The following is a 15,497-nucleotide window of genomic DNA, read 5'->3' as shown; positions in this document are numbered from 1 at the left end:
AGCAGATCTACAAGCTCAAGCGTTGAATCACGATGTGTTAGCTTGTAGCTTGTATATACGTTTCTATTAATTACAATAAAAGTAATCGATTGGATAATCCCGAAGAAGATAATCGACAGTTGCAGCCCTAGAATAAAGTAGCAGTTGTAGTGTGTGTGGATGGTGGTCTCCACTCTAAAGCCACAACTGTTTACAGGCAGTCTTCCTCCACCCTGTGGTGAAAGAGAATATTGATTGGACAAAACAGTTCTAATTCAAAACATTAAAGGTAGGGTAAGTGATATTCCTTTGTTAAAGTAAGTGTTAAATAACTATAAATTCTAATAGTAATCATTGCTATAGAGTGTTTGTTCAGTAACAGGAGTCTCCATGTCTCTCCAGCTCTTTAATAAACAGAAGATGCATTTTCAGGTCAGGATACCAGGCCCATTTGCAAGTATATCAACTGTAAAACCTGTCTTCTCCACAGGTAATGATGATACAAGATATTTTAACACACAGGCTCACAGAATAGGAGAACATGAGGTATCCAGCATTTTAAATCATGACATCATAGTATAAGAAGCTTAATAAATAATAATAATACATACATACAATTTATATAGCGCTTTTCTAAATACTGAAAGTACTTAAACAAAAACAAAATAAAAACAACTTTATTAGGAGAAAACGAGTTAAAAACCAAATTAGCCCATTCAATCCGGGCAAAGCATCTGTGTCATTTTAGAGTTTAACTATGTAAAGCGACATACGTTTTTCAGAAAACTATTAGGATTTTGAAGGCATTTGTAGAATGGGCCACAGGTCTACATGGACTAGAGTAGTGCTGCTGCTCCTTCACGTGAAAAGGAAGGAGCCAGTAGAGGAGGTGGTACAGGCATCTAGAAAGGATGCATCCTGGGCACCCCCTCAGGGACGTTTCCCAGGAACACCCATCTGGGAAGAGGCCACGTGGCAGACCGACGTCCAGATGGGGGGGATTATATCTCCACGCTGGCCTTGCAACGCCTCGGGATCCCCCAGTTTAGATTGAGCTAATGTGGCCCGGGAAAAGGGTGTAAGTAGGGTGAAGTCTGGGATTCTCTGCTGGAACTGTTACCTCTGTGACCCGACTCCGGATAAGTGGTAGAAGATGGAGGTTTCCACCCGACAGAGACGATAAATCATACATTTTGTGTCCCAGAAAAAAAGAAGAAACAAAACATTTGAGCATCCTTAAGGATATACTGTACGCATAAAGGTTAACTATGATAAAGGTTTGAAATTAAGTCGAACTGGGCTGGACCTAGTATCGTCATAGGAAGCTTCTGGTGCGGACGTGGTTGAACCCAGCTGCTGTCTCTCAGGGCCTGAACACAACTCTGAACCCAGCGAGGCCGTCAGGAAATGGATCCGACAGGCCAGGTCATCCAGGAAGTCCTGCTGCTGTGCGGCAATGGCCTGTGCCAGGACGGCAGGCAGAGACTGCACGCCCGCCAGGACGGAGTCCAGCTTGTTCTCCAGAGCTGCGACCCTCCTGTCCAGCTCCTCGCTTCGCCGCTGGAGCTCTGACACCACTTCATACATCATGTTCTGGGTCTGACGTTATACCAATGAAAAATAGAAAAATCTGTTAAGCACATGAACCCTAGCATCCCTATTCTGGGGTGAACATTTGGCAAACGCATTGATAAAGTGTCGCAATCTGACGCGTTGTGAGCTTGTTGATCGGCTATTTGGTGTCAGGGGAAAAAAGGTGCACACCAAGTATAGAGCATTTTGTAGTTCCACAGATAGAAAGCCCATTAATAATGTTTCCCATAGAGATTTCCGAAAATCTTTATATTAATTATTTTAAGCCTGGAACCAAGCCGTCCAGGCTCCTGGTGAAACATGACCATAAAATAATTGATTCTGTGTCAAAAAATATTTGAAAACCGCAAAAAATGGGTATTTATTAAATATAGTATATAATATAATTAAATATTCAAATACTATCGATAAAATCGATTATTTGCATTGTAGAACGATTCGATTCGATACAAAGTCAAACGATATGATATTTTGCTGTTTGCATATCGATATAGTAGATTGTTGAAAATTCAAAACGATTTTTCGATGTAGTTACTATATCGTTACACCTGTCTAGTATATACGGTTTACTGTAATTGGTTAAGCGCGGTATCTGTGTTTGCAGCATGCTGTGGTACTTTTAACCACTTAAACCATATACTTCGATCCCCTCTTTTTTTCCCCCTACCCCAAGTTACTTAGCTGAAAATAACCGATCTACAAGCTCACAACATGTCGCAAAGCCACGCATTGCAAGCTTGTAGGTCAGCTATTTTTGCCTAATGTTCGTCAATCTTCGCTAAATGTTCGCCTAGGAATAGTGATGCTAGAGTTCTAATGTAACTAATATAATATAACATATCGTCTCTGTCGGTTGGAAACCTCATATGTGCAAAACAGTTACTTTTCAAATTAAAAAATAGCAGATCTACAAGCTCAAAACGCGTCGCTTGTAGATCTGCTACTTTTGATACGTTTGTGTGACGCTGTAGTATGATGAAGTAGGGCATTAATTTACGAAAAAACAATACAAATATGGAGATAAGAGGTTTCTGCCCAACAGCGACGTTATAATAAACATAATAATATACAAACCGTTGCAAGGTCAGCAACTGTGTTGGCCTGGTCAGTTAGTTTCCTCTGCTCCATTTTAACTCTTCTTAGTCTGGGAGAAAATGTTACATTTACGACCATAGATAGGATGGAAATGATGTGAAGCAGCTGTTCCCAGCTATTCTGGGACCAGAGAGCTTTGCACTGACTTTGAAGTCAGAACCTAAATCTTTCAAGACAAAATACTCCTCTATTAAATCATCTCTGTCGGGGGGAAACCTCATGTCCAAAACTGTAACTTTTCAGGATTCAAATTCAAAAATAGCAAAAGTAGAAGATCCACAAGTTCTAAACGCGCAACGAGCTTGTGGATCTACTACTTTTGATGCCTTTGCGTGACGCTGTAGTCTGACCAAGTAGGGCGTTAATTTACGAACACAAAAAGTTAAAATATGGAGATAAAAGGTTTCTGCCCGACAGCGACAAAATCATGTTTATGACTCCATGCACTTACTGGTGGATGGCTTGCAGGAACTTGCGCTGGTGGTTGCGGACAGTGCCGTGGTCCACCTTACTGACCAGCCTGGTGTTTTTGTAAATGAGCCACGTCTCTCTGAGCACATTGGCTGCTGTGTTCTTCACCTGAGAGGACAGAAATATTCACGCTGGAGACTTAGGCAGTAATTTCATGGATGAAAAATGTTTCTATGACCAAGTCATAATGTGCGATTTGTGAAACACACACACACACACACACACACACACACACACACACACACTAGCGCTGTTTCCTAAACAATTAACCCAATATGTACCGTAAAATTATGATGTTTTAGTAATATTGTTCCTGCTGTTCTTCATACTGCCAACCAGGTGAAGAAATCACAGGCTTTAACCTTTGCTTTTATATGAAATATCCGAGACAATAAAGATTTGATGGAAGATGCTTCTGAACATCTTGCTAGTTTGACCACTTCAAATGCTCTAATCTTAAAATAATAACCGAAAATAGCCAATCTACAAGGTCTCAATGTGTTTGCATTGAGAGCTGAAATCAGTCGTGGCGACTGAGAAATTTAATTCATGAGTAATTGATTACAGTCAGCTGATTATAAAACTGTAGGTTTAATCCTTTTTAAGTTCTGTTATAATTAATTAACAAATACGGATACCTGTGTAGGCCACAGGTATCCCTATGATCACATCAATCATTGGATTACTCTCAAATATGTTCAACAGGGGGAACAATTTAACCAGAAAAGGTCTCGTACTTATGTGTACTGCAGTGGTTCTCAAAATGTTTATGTCAAGGACCCCCAAATTGATATGTACTTGGACACGGACCCCCCCTCCATCTGAAAAGATTTTGTGCCAGGGACCCCCAGAAAAGAAGATTTGCGTAAAAAAAGAAAATGTCTAAATTGTCTTAAATATTTCCCCCTTTTTTGAAGATTTGTCAGTTTTCAAAAACAGAAGTTCATAACACACTGTGATGCCATGCGTTGTGAGCTTGTAGATTGTCTATTTTTGAATAGCCTAAGTATAAAGGTATTAGAAAAATTTGCTGGGGACCCCCTGGAACCCCTCCAAGGACCCTGCCCTGGGGGTTTCCTGGACCCCACTTTGAGAACCCCTGGTGTACCATAATGATTGATGAGTGACCTTTTTATACAGCTGAGTATCCATCATGAAGTTGTGGACGTGTTTCTCAGCTCTGGTGAGCTCTGACTTCCTGGCCACCACGGCGACCACTAAGGCTGTGCAGCCAGCCCCCTGAAAAATGTAATCACAGTCTGAATCACAATTAGAATGATCATGTACAAGACATGGACAAAGATGGGTTGTCTTAGTGGCATAGTGTAGAAACATATGGACAATATACACACTAGTACATGATGAGACATAAGGCACTGTTTCTCAAAGTGGGGTTCAGGGACCACCAGTGTTCCAAATGGATCTTTTACAGGTCTGTGACTCTGAGAGTAATGATGGTGGATGACTGGCCGTCGTGCTACCTTTAGGGTCTGTGGTTCTCGAACATTTTCATGACAATTAAGGACCCCCAAATTGATATGTATTTGGCCGCGGACCCTCATCTGAAAATGTTTTGTGCCAGGGGCCCCCAGAAGAGTAGATTTTATTTATTTATTTATTCTTTATAATTATTATTTTAAAGAATACACTTATTTTATTATAATTTTTATTCTAAATTATTCAAATGTTTCCAAAAGAATAGCAGATGTACAAGCTCAATTCAACACCATAACCCTAACCCATCAAGGGTTGGATTGGGGGTAGTCCGTGCAACATACTAGGATCATGTTCAGGGGGGGTACTTGTACTTCAAGCTGCCTCGCACTAAGGAAACATGAGATAGGCTATTGAGCTATGGGTCACATGGCACGGGCTACTCCTATAGCAAGGGGTAGAAGCCACAGCAAAAACAAAATATAACAAATATTCTTGTGATGCCATGATGTTCGTGAATGCCTGTCAAGTGCTCAGAAGACAATACTGTATCATTCAGTACATGGTTTGAAGTCTCACCATGATTCCAGTCAGGAGGCAAACACCTTTTCCGCAGTAGGTGTAAGGGACCATGTCTCCGTAGCCGATGGACAGGAAGGTGATGGATATGAGCCACATGGCACCCAGAAACGTATTGGTACTGGGCACATCCTGGGAGTCATGGTACCTGATGACACATGATGCATAACACTATCACCACCACTCAGGGGCGTAGCCACGGGTGGGCCTGAATGCTGGCCCACCCAATCGATTTTGTTCGCACACGCGCACGTGCATGCGTGCCCACCCGTTCCTGCCCAGGCCCAGCCTATACCAGCGTTCTGGCTACGCCACTGCCACCACTGCATTCAAATTAATTACCCAAACTTAATACTTTATACAACAATTCCCTCATTGTTGTGTTTTATTGTTTTATTTAGCCGCTGTCTGTTGTCTTTGATTGCCACTTTACTTTCAGCATTTTATGTGAAAATTTGTGCTGGCCTTGGAACACCTCAGGATCCCCAGTTATAAGTAGCTAATGTGGCAGGGATTCTCTAATCTGTACTGGAACTATTACCTCCTAGCCTGGCTCCAGCCCCTGAATCGATGGAGTGAAACGAAAGGAAAATTCAGGCTGAGTGTCAGGCTAGTTACCTCCGTGATAAGCAGCGTGACCCAATTCTGAATAGGAAAGTAAGTAAGAAAGAAAGAAAGAGGGAAAGAAAGAAAGAAAGAAAGAAAGAAAGGAAGGGAGAAAGAAAGGAAGGGAGGGAGGTGGGTAGGTAGGTAGGTAGGTAACCTTGTGTACCTGTCACACGCGCGCACGGTCCACGCGGCTATGACCCAACAGGACACGCTGAAGACCAGCAGCACGGTGCCGGGGCAGATGGTCATCACAGTCTTCATGACGAAGCGTGTGTCGAAGCTGATTTTGTTGAGTGCCCCGATGCTGCGGGACGAGGTGTCCGTGAACAGCTTGCTGTGGAGCAGCATCACCCGGCCTATCAGGTACAGACGCAGGAACATGGGCACGGACAGGACCAGGTCCACGTCCGAGTCGTCCGTCATCGCCGCCTCCACCGGCGTGTCAGAGAGGGTCAGCCGGTGGGCAGTCCAGGGGAACTCGTACCAACCCGGGACGGGATGGACGGTGCAGACCAGGAGCTCCAGCGCCACAGCCAGGATCCGTTTGTAGGTCATGGCTATCCTCCAGTCGTCAGCCCCGTTGTCCACCATGAAGAGCTGTGGAAGAGAAACCTCTTATCTCCATATTTGAACTTTTTGATAGTTAGGAACAAAATGGACCCGTACAAGTCTGTAACCCCCCCGAGTTAAATTAATGTAGACAATGTAGATTGGAGTCCCAGAGAAACAAGTCATGTCTGTGGCCTATATATATATGTATGACTCAAAATGTGGGCAGCCCAATCTGAACCCCATTGACTTTCATTATTAAATTGAAAGTTCATATTTCTAAAAGTATAAACAACATGGCTGAAAGAAATGTGCGGAGGTACTTCTGTGGCCTAACTGTCACTGTGAACAAGAAATGGGGCGCTGATCTAACCAGCAGTTTTTGGACTTTAGATTTGGACCATAGTGTACCTGTATCTCCCTGGCATGGTACATGACAACGAGCCCCAGCAGGACAGCCGTAGAGCCAGACATGAGACACTTCATCACCAGTGAACACACCGATTCCTGTAAATGATGGACATACTGTAGTGTAACACACCATGAGTGTGATTAAAGACAAATGTGTACACCGCTCACAATGTAGCATCACAATCATTTGAACCGTTTTGTCCATTCATACGTTGGCTATTAAAAAAAAGGAGCTGATATACAAGCTCACAGAGCATCACTTCGTGCCACGCTGCAAGCTTGTACATCTGCTATTTTTGGGCGGTGAAACCGCCCCTATAAGTGAGGTTTGGATATTTGTACAACAAATCCTGCGCTGTGATTGGCCAAAAATGTACCCCGCCTAACCCTGCACCGTGATTGGCCAATCACAGTCTATTCAGGACTGTGATTGGCCAGTGTCACATGACACATGTGCATAGCCCTATATAAGAAACCATAACTTAAAAAAAAACATAAATTAGTTTTTTTAAAGTTATGGTTTCTTCCATCATAAAGACTGTTTCAATAAATGTATTTATTTTTTGTACATGATTGGTTGACTCCATTCAGTATTGTGATTAGCTAGCAAGACACCGCCCACTTCACACAGGGTGTGATTTTTTAAATGTTTTGAACAATATCGAAAGTGTTGAATAATTTGTATAATTCTTTAACACAAATCTTCTCTTCTGGGGGGGGGGGGGGGGGGGTCCTAAACCTTTTCAGATGGGTGGTCCGCGACCAAATACATGGGGTCCTCCTTGACAGGAAAAAAGTAGTTTGAGAACCACTGTAAATCTAAACAGCATTACCTTAGTGTAAACCCCCCTTGACAGTTCTGTCTCGATCACCATGATGATGATGCCGAACATTCCACAGATCAAGGCGTAGTCGCTCAGCCGTTTGCGCTTCATGTACAGAGCTCTGCGCAGGCCCAGCCTGTAACTGATGTCCTTGGTCTTCTTCCTCTGCGGTGCGTTGGCTTCGACCTCCCTGGAGGCGTTGTCACTGTTGGCCTTGTTGCTGGGACCGTCCTCTCGGATGGCTCTGGAAATGACATCCTCCAGGATGGCACTGTGGAGCATCTGCAGAGACGAAGGGCGGTCCGAATCGAGCTCTGAAAGACTGGCTCTTAAAGTGTAGTCATGGCTGCTCGGCGGTCTCACCGCGTCCCCGTTGTTGTTGACAAGGTCGCTGTAGTCGACGGTGCCTGACGACGGTGGAGTACACCTGGAGATGAGCGCTTTGGATCCACTGTGGTTGGCCTCCTTCGTCTGTCAAAGCAGGTCAACAACATCATAGGTCAGTGATGAGTCAACACATAATGTAATCTAAACCAGGGGTCTTCAACGTTTTTCAGGCCAAGGAACCCTTAGCTGAGAGAGAGATGAGGCTGGGACCCCCACTACAAAATAGGCTATGGTTAAATGTATGTTTTCAGACATTTAACGACTTAAACCCTCAATACTTTGTGAACTTGGCCTTTGGCTCGGTACTTGGTCTGCTCTTTTTTCCTGTACACCAAACCTCTTCGTGGAAAATAGCCAATCTACAAGCTGACAACGCGTCATGAGCTTGTAGATCTGCTATATTCGGCTAATGTTCTAACCCAGAATAGGTATGCTCTATTAATGTAAAAAAATAAAATAAAAGTCCCTATCACACAAAGATTTGGCGGCCCCCCTGCAGTATCTCTGAAGACAACCTAGGGGTCCCGGAACCCCTGTTGAAGACCCCTGATCTAAACAGGTTATAAATAAAAAATATAGGAGAATCAAATCAAATATCGTTTTCCTGTGAGTTCTCCTTCACTTGCCGGTGTGACTTTTGAGGAATCCTAATGTTTCCACCAGTCACCATGGGAAACCTCATGGTATCCGTGTGGGAAACCAAACATCCACCTCTAAGCCAAAGGAGAGCGTCTTGGTCTTCATGTGTGGTTAAATGCTACACTTGGAAGTTATACAATCAAAAAACAGTTTACCTGATCTTGTCCTTGGCTGTCATAGAAGGACTTAAAATCCTTGTCAGCGATAGGCGTGGGCTGACTCATCAAAGTATACTCAGAGTGACACTGATGATGACACTTGAGGACAACCGAGGAACGATCGAGAATAGAGGAACCTTCCTGACACGTGCAGGTTTGATCCCCACTAAGCTGCCAGGGTGCGTCTGTCTGTGGAGGATGCTGAACTAAAAGGGGTTGCTTCCCACAAAACCATGCATTGCACCGATGCTGTGCTTCTACCGGCATCGATGTTTGGTCCTGAGGCTTTGTCCAAGACAAGCCTTGCTTTGCCTCAGAAAAAACAACAGAATTGACCGGTATGTTGATGAGCTCTGGAGGATTTGGTGAGCTGCAGTGACAGTCCCTGACTTTAAAATGCTGAAAAAGCTGCGTTGGGCCATCGTCTCCTTTGCTGTCCGGGGACATTAAGCTTCCACGCGGGTGGTAAGAAGCTGCGTAACGATCGTCTTGGTTTGTTTGCTGCGGCAAATTCTGACCTGCTGAGATTAGGGAGTTCTGAGAGTGTGGCTGTGGCTGTGAGTGCAGAGCGGATGAAAGATCGCGACTCCAAGGAAAACTGGAGATGCGGTCTGGGAACGTGGCCTGTGTGGTCGACCGTGGCTGGAAACTAGAGGGCTCAGAGTTGTGGAGGCAATCAAGGGCGGGACAATCACATCTGCCGGGGTGGTTTGAATGTCCCAAAACACTCCCATACCCCTCTGCTGATGGCAAACGTCCTAGACCGCTGTTAACCTGGCTATAAAGCACAAGCAAGTCTTGAGCGCTCGGCTGCGATGAGGTTGTGCTGTAGCTTTTCAGCGATGAGGGCTTAGATGAAATTCTGTTGTTTCTCCCGGCAGACGAAACGCAACAAAGACTAAGTCCTTTCTGGGGGGTCGAGGGTTCCAGGGAGGTTGCGGGGTATCGATAACGCATGGCCTCAGGGGTTTTTGTGGGAGGAGAGGGACCTACTGGGTTGTAGCGGTCGTGGTCCCCATCGTGGCCGACGTCACTCGCCGAGTCGATACGCCGCGTGGCATTGGTTGGTTGGACCAGGATCAGCCTCATGGTGGCACCGTAGAGCTGCAATTAACACACAGTGTTTTAATACAGTGGTTCTCAAACTTTTTAGCTCAAGACTTAATAGCAGATCTACAAGCGCACAACGTGCCGCTTCGCGCTGCGTTGTGCATTTACTCGCAACCCAAAAAATTGGTCCGCAGTGAAACAGTGGTTTTATACACTGTCCTGCATAATTTTCTGTTTCAGAAAAGTGAGGTAAGATCGCAAATAAAATATAGATACATTTTGAAAAAAGAATATGTGTGGTTTCATCATATACCCAATATGATGGCAGATTCACCTTCAAGCATTTCCTGCATAACTGCTATTTTGTACTGGAGATTAACTGTACACACTTATATGTATTGATGTCTTTTTGTGAAATTAAAACCAGTTGACACATAACACAGTAAAATCCTCAGTTCATTTATCTCTGAGCATATAAACGTAGGGTTCATTTGGTTACAGGTTTAGAGAGAAGGGAGTGCATTTAGTTTATCTTGGTCTCTGTGTCCAGCTGCAGGTGAATGAACATGCTTCTGTCAGTAACAGATGACCCCCTGATGTTATAGATTAGAATACTAATGCATGCCAGAATATTTTCACAGCCACTATATGCTGTCCATTTTGGAGAACAAAAAATCCAAAAGATATTATGCAGTTATGTTGTAATTCACATTGAATATCTCATTTCACAGGTATTACTGTAGAAATAACTGCAGTAATTACTGTTACTATAGTAAAACATACTGTTACTGTATTAATAACTGTAGTAATTACTATTTCTGTAATAATGAACACTAATCTTTTTTTTAAGAGGTGCTTTTTTTTAGGTGTATCAGTGTGTTTTTTAAATACGTCTCCTTATGAATAGTCACTGGTCAACAACACCCTCAATACTGTATTACTGTGCTCTAAGCCAATGGCTCCCAAACTTTTTAGCTCAAGACCCAAAGGAGAAATTAGATATTTGCCCGGGATCCAAACTAGTGAAAATAGCAGATCTACAAGCTCACAACGCATCGCTTCACAACGCGTTGCGAGCTTGCAGATCTGCTATTTCACTAACACTCTTAAACATTCGTTTTCTGATTTAGGGAATTATTATTTTAATTATTATTTTTTATTTTATTCATGAAATTATTTTTGAAAAATGTTGGAATTTGTTTTCAACTCGTGAAAATGTGTGAAATTTAGTGGAAATCTTTAGAAAATCTTTTAAAATAATTAATCACAAAATTTGGGAAACAAAAAATAAAGGGATATCTGTGACCCACAAATGGGTCCTGTTTGGGAAACACTTAATACATGCATTTAGGAGTGATCAGCAGAAAATATTTTTTGATTAGCCTACATTTGCATAATTTATCATGTAAGAATGTGCTGACATAAAAATGTGAACGCTCATCTTTGTTGCATATAATCAAATTAAAAGTAGTTTTTTTTTACTATTGAGTAAACATATTTGACCATTTCAAGAGGCATTTTGGGGTTATCTCATCACAGACTTGTGATGAGTATTTGCCATAATTATTTTTACCCAATTACCACATTTGACCATAATTTGATTACTCAATTATGAACATAATTGTTCATTACAGATACTGTGCTGCTGTTCGTCTGCTGAGTGATGTCACTAAATGTTGTTCTTGAACCCTAGCATCATTTTTCTGACCTTTTCCTATTTTTTAACTAAGCTAATTTTCAAACAAACAATTGCAAAACAAGAACACAAAAATGTATTAATGTAGCTACAATATTCTTACCTTTTTTTTCCTTCTTTTTACCAAACTTGAAGAAGTGGTCAGCTACTATAAAACAGGAAGTGGTGTCAGCCAGAGGAGAGGATTAAAGTGTTTAAAGGAGACTGTGGTGCTGCTGGACATGATGACTTGGTGCTGGACTGGAGGGGGGGCCTTGGGCCCCCCTCCGGACCCCCCCCCCCCCCCCGCCTTCCGCCCCTGCATTTAGAGGAGGAGCTGATCTGATTAGAATTCAAAGACTGACGAAGAAAGAAAAGAGGCAGCTGCCAGCCGAACGGGCGGCAGCCTTTAAAGGCGGACATCGTTGCTGTCGGGCAGAAACCTTGTATCTCCATAATTTCACTTTTGAGTTTTTCTTTTGTAAATTAACTCCCTACTTGATCATACTACATCGTCACAAAATAGGTGTGAAGTGACACGTTTTGAGCTTGTAGATCTGCTACTTTTGCTATTTTTGAATTTGAATACTGAAAAGTAACATTTTTGGACATATGAGGTTTCCACCGACAGAGACGACATGCAAATAGGACATGGAGGGGTGGGAGGGGTCAAAGCATCAGGGTGCAGATGCAAGAGGAGAAATAAAAACAGTGATGGAAAGTAACTAAGTACATTTACTCAAGTACTGCACTTACAAGTAGATACAATTTTGAGGTACTTTCACTTTACTTGAGTGTGTCCATTTTTTTAATGCTTTAAAGTTCTACTCCGCTACATTTAACAAGCAAATAGTGTTACTTTTTACTCCGTTACAATCATTTGACTGCTTTGGTTACTATAGTTACTTTGTAGATTTAGATCGTTAATACAAAACATACAATAACCAATTAATCCCTAATTTTACATTTTGTCTATTTGAAAATAACCGATCTACAAGTTCTTGTTTTACTCCAGTCAAATTTTGAATACAGACCCAGAGTACTTCTTCCACCACTGGGGGTGAAAAAAGAGAAAAGAAACCGGTTGTGACAGCGGACCTGATTACTGAGGAGAAAGATCAGACACATGGTCTGAAAGAGAGAGAGAGCTCTGTAAATAGAAGAGGATGGTGATTGGTGGGTTGGTGAGTGTGTGTGTGTGTGTGTGTGTGTGTGTGGGGGGGGGGGGTGCAGGTCTCTCTCTCAACGCAGAGCTGTAGATGAAGAGGTTGGAGGAACTTGTCATTGATGCTCTGTAGTTCAAAGGCCTCCTCAGACCCTCTTATCTGCTCCGACACAACACACCTGCTGGACAAAAGTGACCTTTTTATTTATATTTTTAAACATCTGAGGCCCTGAAATGAATCCAGTGCAAAGCCTTAATATGACTTCAATCAGTGGCAGTCACACAACGGGACTTCCTCTGGAAAGATTTGACCAGGAACAAAAACACATCACTTACACATAGGGTGGGTGACCATATATTCAGCCCCTCAAACCGGGACCCTTAAATCAATGTGCAAGTTCGTCGTGCATGTGCACGCCCACAATCATGCATAGCATACGAACCATAGGTAGGTATTACATATTGTACAGGCAACGACTGATAGACAAACATCAGCATCAGTGTTGAATTCAGACACGCAATGCAATTGTTCATGTTTTCTGATTGATTAGGTGAGCATGTTTACATGAAAAGACCATAATAAACGTCTATGCAACCACTGAAAACAACTATGAAACACTGGGTTGGGACCCATTCTTTTGTCGTGGACCCATCTTGGTGGGTCGAGAGTAAACATCTCTTTATTTTTTGTTTCCTACATTTGTTTTTTTATTATTTAAAAGATATTTTCTAAAGAATTCCCTTTAGAAAATCTAATTTAAATGAATTAAAAACAAATTCAAACATTTTTATAATTAATTTCATTAATAAAAAGCAAGGAAAATCAAAGAAGTTCCATTAATTATAGGGGAAATTTTACTTTTAAGAATTAGTGAAAATCTTAAAATCTTGTAGATCGGCCCAGGGATCTTTTAGGTCCCAGGGAGACCTCAAATGTCTCTTTTTGTGTCTCGAGCCAAAAGGTTTGGGAGCCACTGGGCTAAAGTACATCCCAGGTCCTCCTCTGTCCTGCTGGCAGCAGACAGACTTACAAATCCCCCAGGCTGCTGGCTCAGCAGGTGTCTGACTGTCAGAGAGAGTGTGTGTGTGTGTGTGTGTGTGTGTGTGTGTGTGTGTGTGTGTGTGTGTGTGTGAGAGTGAGAGAGAGAGAATGTTGCTGTGCTGGAGAAAACCTTTGTAACCCAACCAGTGGTGGAAAGTAAAAGTAAATGTTGAGGTACTTTTACTTTACTGGAGTATTCACAATTTTTTTATCATCACTAATTACTGGACTCTCTTTCTTTGGTGTTTCGCCCAGGTGGATGTGGTTATATGCCTAACCCTAACCTCACAAACTCTGCCTAACCCCAATCTGGGAACCCATTCGGTAAAAGAAATGAGAATTTTGTATTATTCTTTCTTATTGTTTTTGCCTCTGGGGGCAGAGTTATGAGGCCACCGACCCTCATAACTCTGAGCGCACAAATGGAAGCAAATGGACCCAGTTAGACAGGTCCATTTGATTCCATTTGCGGGGGTTCTAGCATTTTTAATGAAGTGTTTTTCAAAATCGATTACTTTATTTAAATCGATCACTTTTTATAATTGATTAAATTGAATAGTTGTATTAACTGTTGCATCCCTGCTATTGAGCTGGCTGGTGGGATAACCAGAGGAGAAGTAGGGTAGGCGTTTAACAAACACAAATGGAGTCATTTTGCTCATCAGCAGTGAATTTCACAGATGGTTTATTATTGTTTCTGCCTTTTCATTGGTTCTTCTGTCAGTTGATATGGTTTAATATCTACCTAGTACCTATGCAATTCAATCCATCCCAAATAGCAGAGTTATGGATCAGGGGCGCCTACTGTCCTTCAAGTCAGAATTGGATAATAATAATTATTAATGGTAAAAAATTGCAAGGCTGCAACCCAACTCATAAAAGGCCATCATCAACCTTAACCACTTCAGCACTATTTAAAAAATAAATGCAAAAATCGTAAATAAAACATCACAAAAAAATAACAAATGAAAACAAATTGGCAATTGTTTTGAAAATAGCCAATCTATAGAATAAGCTCAGGACGTAAAGATGTTAAATGTAATATGATTCTAAAATGTGACGAATCACATCACAATGTGTGCACCAGAATGGGAAACTATCATTATTTTGTCCAACAATTAGAGAGGCTGCTGGTAAATCTGCAAATCTGACAGTAACATTCACTACTCCACCAACCACCTAGACCAGGGGTCTTCAAGGTTTTTCAGGCCAAGGACCCCTAGGGGTCCTGGACCCCCTGTTGAAGACCCCTAATCTAGACCTTGATGTTCCGCTACGAATTCAAAATGGTGGTTGGCCAAATATGCACATAGAGGACAATTTATATTTACATTTGATGTGAAGATTTCCCACCTTGAGTGATATTAAAGATGCTGTTGTTTATATGTTTTTGTTAAAGTGATAAAAAGCTCTATATTCTGAGTGTTTGTTCGGTATAACAGGGGTCTATCCAGCTTTTTAGTAAGCAGACTACTAGTTTCAGGTCAGGAAACCAATGTCATCCAATCAGGAGAGAGAACTCATAAGGGATACAGGATAAACAAGTGAAATTGGAAGTGATGAAACAAATACATGAGCAGGCAAAATTGGAACTGGAACACTATAAAATTGAAGCTTGAAGAAATAGATTCTCTCTCCTCCTGATTGGATAAAATGAGTGTCCCCATGTGAACATTTATTTAACGTTTACTAAAGAGCTGGAGACAGGATGACCCTGCTTACTGAACAAACACTCTATACAGCAATGCCAATGATTACTATCAGAATATAGAGCTTTAGCCTTTAACCCATTAAGACCTGGAACTGTGTCATTTTTTAGATTTGAGCTAAAAAGCAT

General features: G+C 42.0%; 1 protein-coding gene and 1 long non-coding RNA gene across 3 annotated transcripts; one reads left to right on the top strand and one right to left on the bottom strand.

Annotated features, from left to right (window-relative positions):
- Positions 1–494: 494 nt before the first annotated feature.
- Positions 495–9,828, bottom strand: kcnn1b (potassium intermediate/small conductance calcium-activated channel, subfamily N, member 1b). Of its 2 annotated transcripts, none has more exons than XM_080431375.1 (9): positions 9,722–9,828; positions 7,554–8,015; positions 6,721–6,816; positions 5,924–6,357; positions 5,152–5,299; positions 4,267–4,377; positions 3,119–3,246; positions 2,647–2,716; positions 495–1,578 (listed from the first exon to the last, which is right to left on the bottom strand). In XM_080431375.1, the coding sequence occupies exons 1-9, from the start codon at positions 9,815–9,817 to the stop codon at positions 1,246–1,248; spliced, it is 1,878 nt and encodes a 625-aa protein (XP_080287501.1). In that variant the 5' UTR covers positions 9,818–9,828; the 3' UTR covers positions 495–1,245. The 2 variants fall into 2 exon arrangements, with proteins under 2 accessions (XP_080287501.1, XP_080287502.1); XM_080431376.1 differs by lacking the exon at positions 9,722–9,828 and adding an exon at positions 8,726–8,741.
- A 4,494-nt stretch (positions 9,829–14,322) lies between these two features.
- Positions 14,323–15,446, top strand: LOC308087297. The gene is made up of 2 exons (XR_013933306.1): positions 14,323–14,813; positions 14,844–15,446. It is a non-coding gene; the product is annotated as an uncharacterized lncRNA (long non-coding RNA).
- The last annotated feature ends 51 nt before the right edge of the window (positions 15,447–15,497 follow it).

This window comes from Gymnoscopelus braueri (assembly GCF_963280865.1).
Source record: "Gymnoscopelus braueri genome assembly, chromosome: 6".
Classification (NCBI taxonomy): domain Eukaryota; kingdom Metazoa; phylum Chordata; class Actinopteri; order Myctophiformes; family Myctophidae; genus Gymnoscopelus; species Gymnoscopelus braueri.
This window is presented reverse-complemented; position numbering and strand designations above follow the sequence as displayed.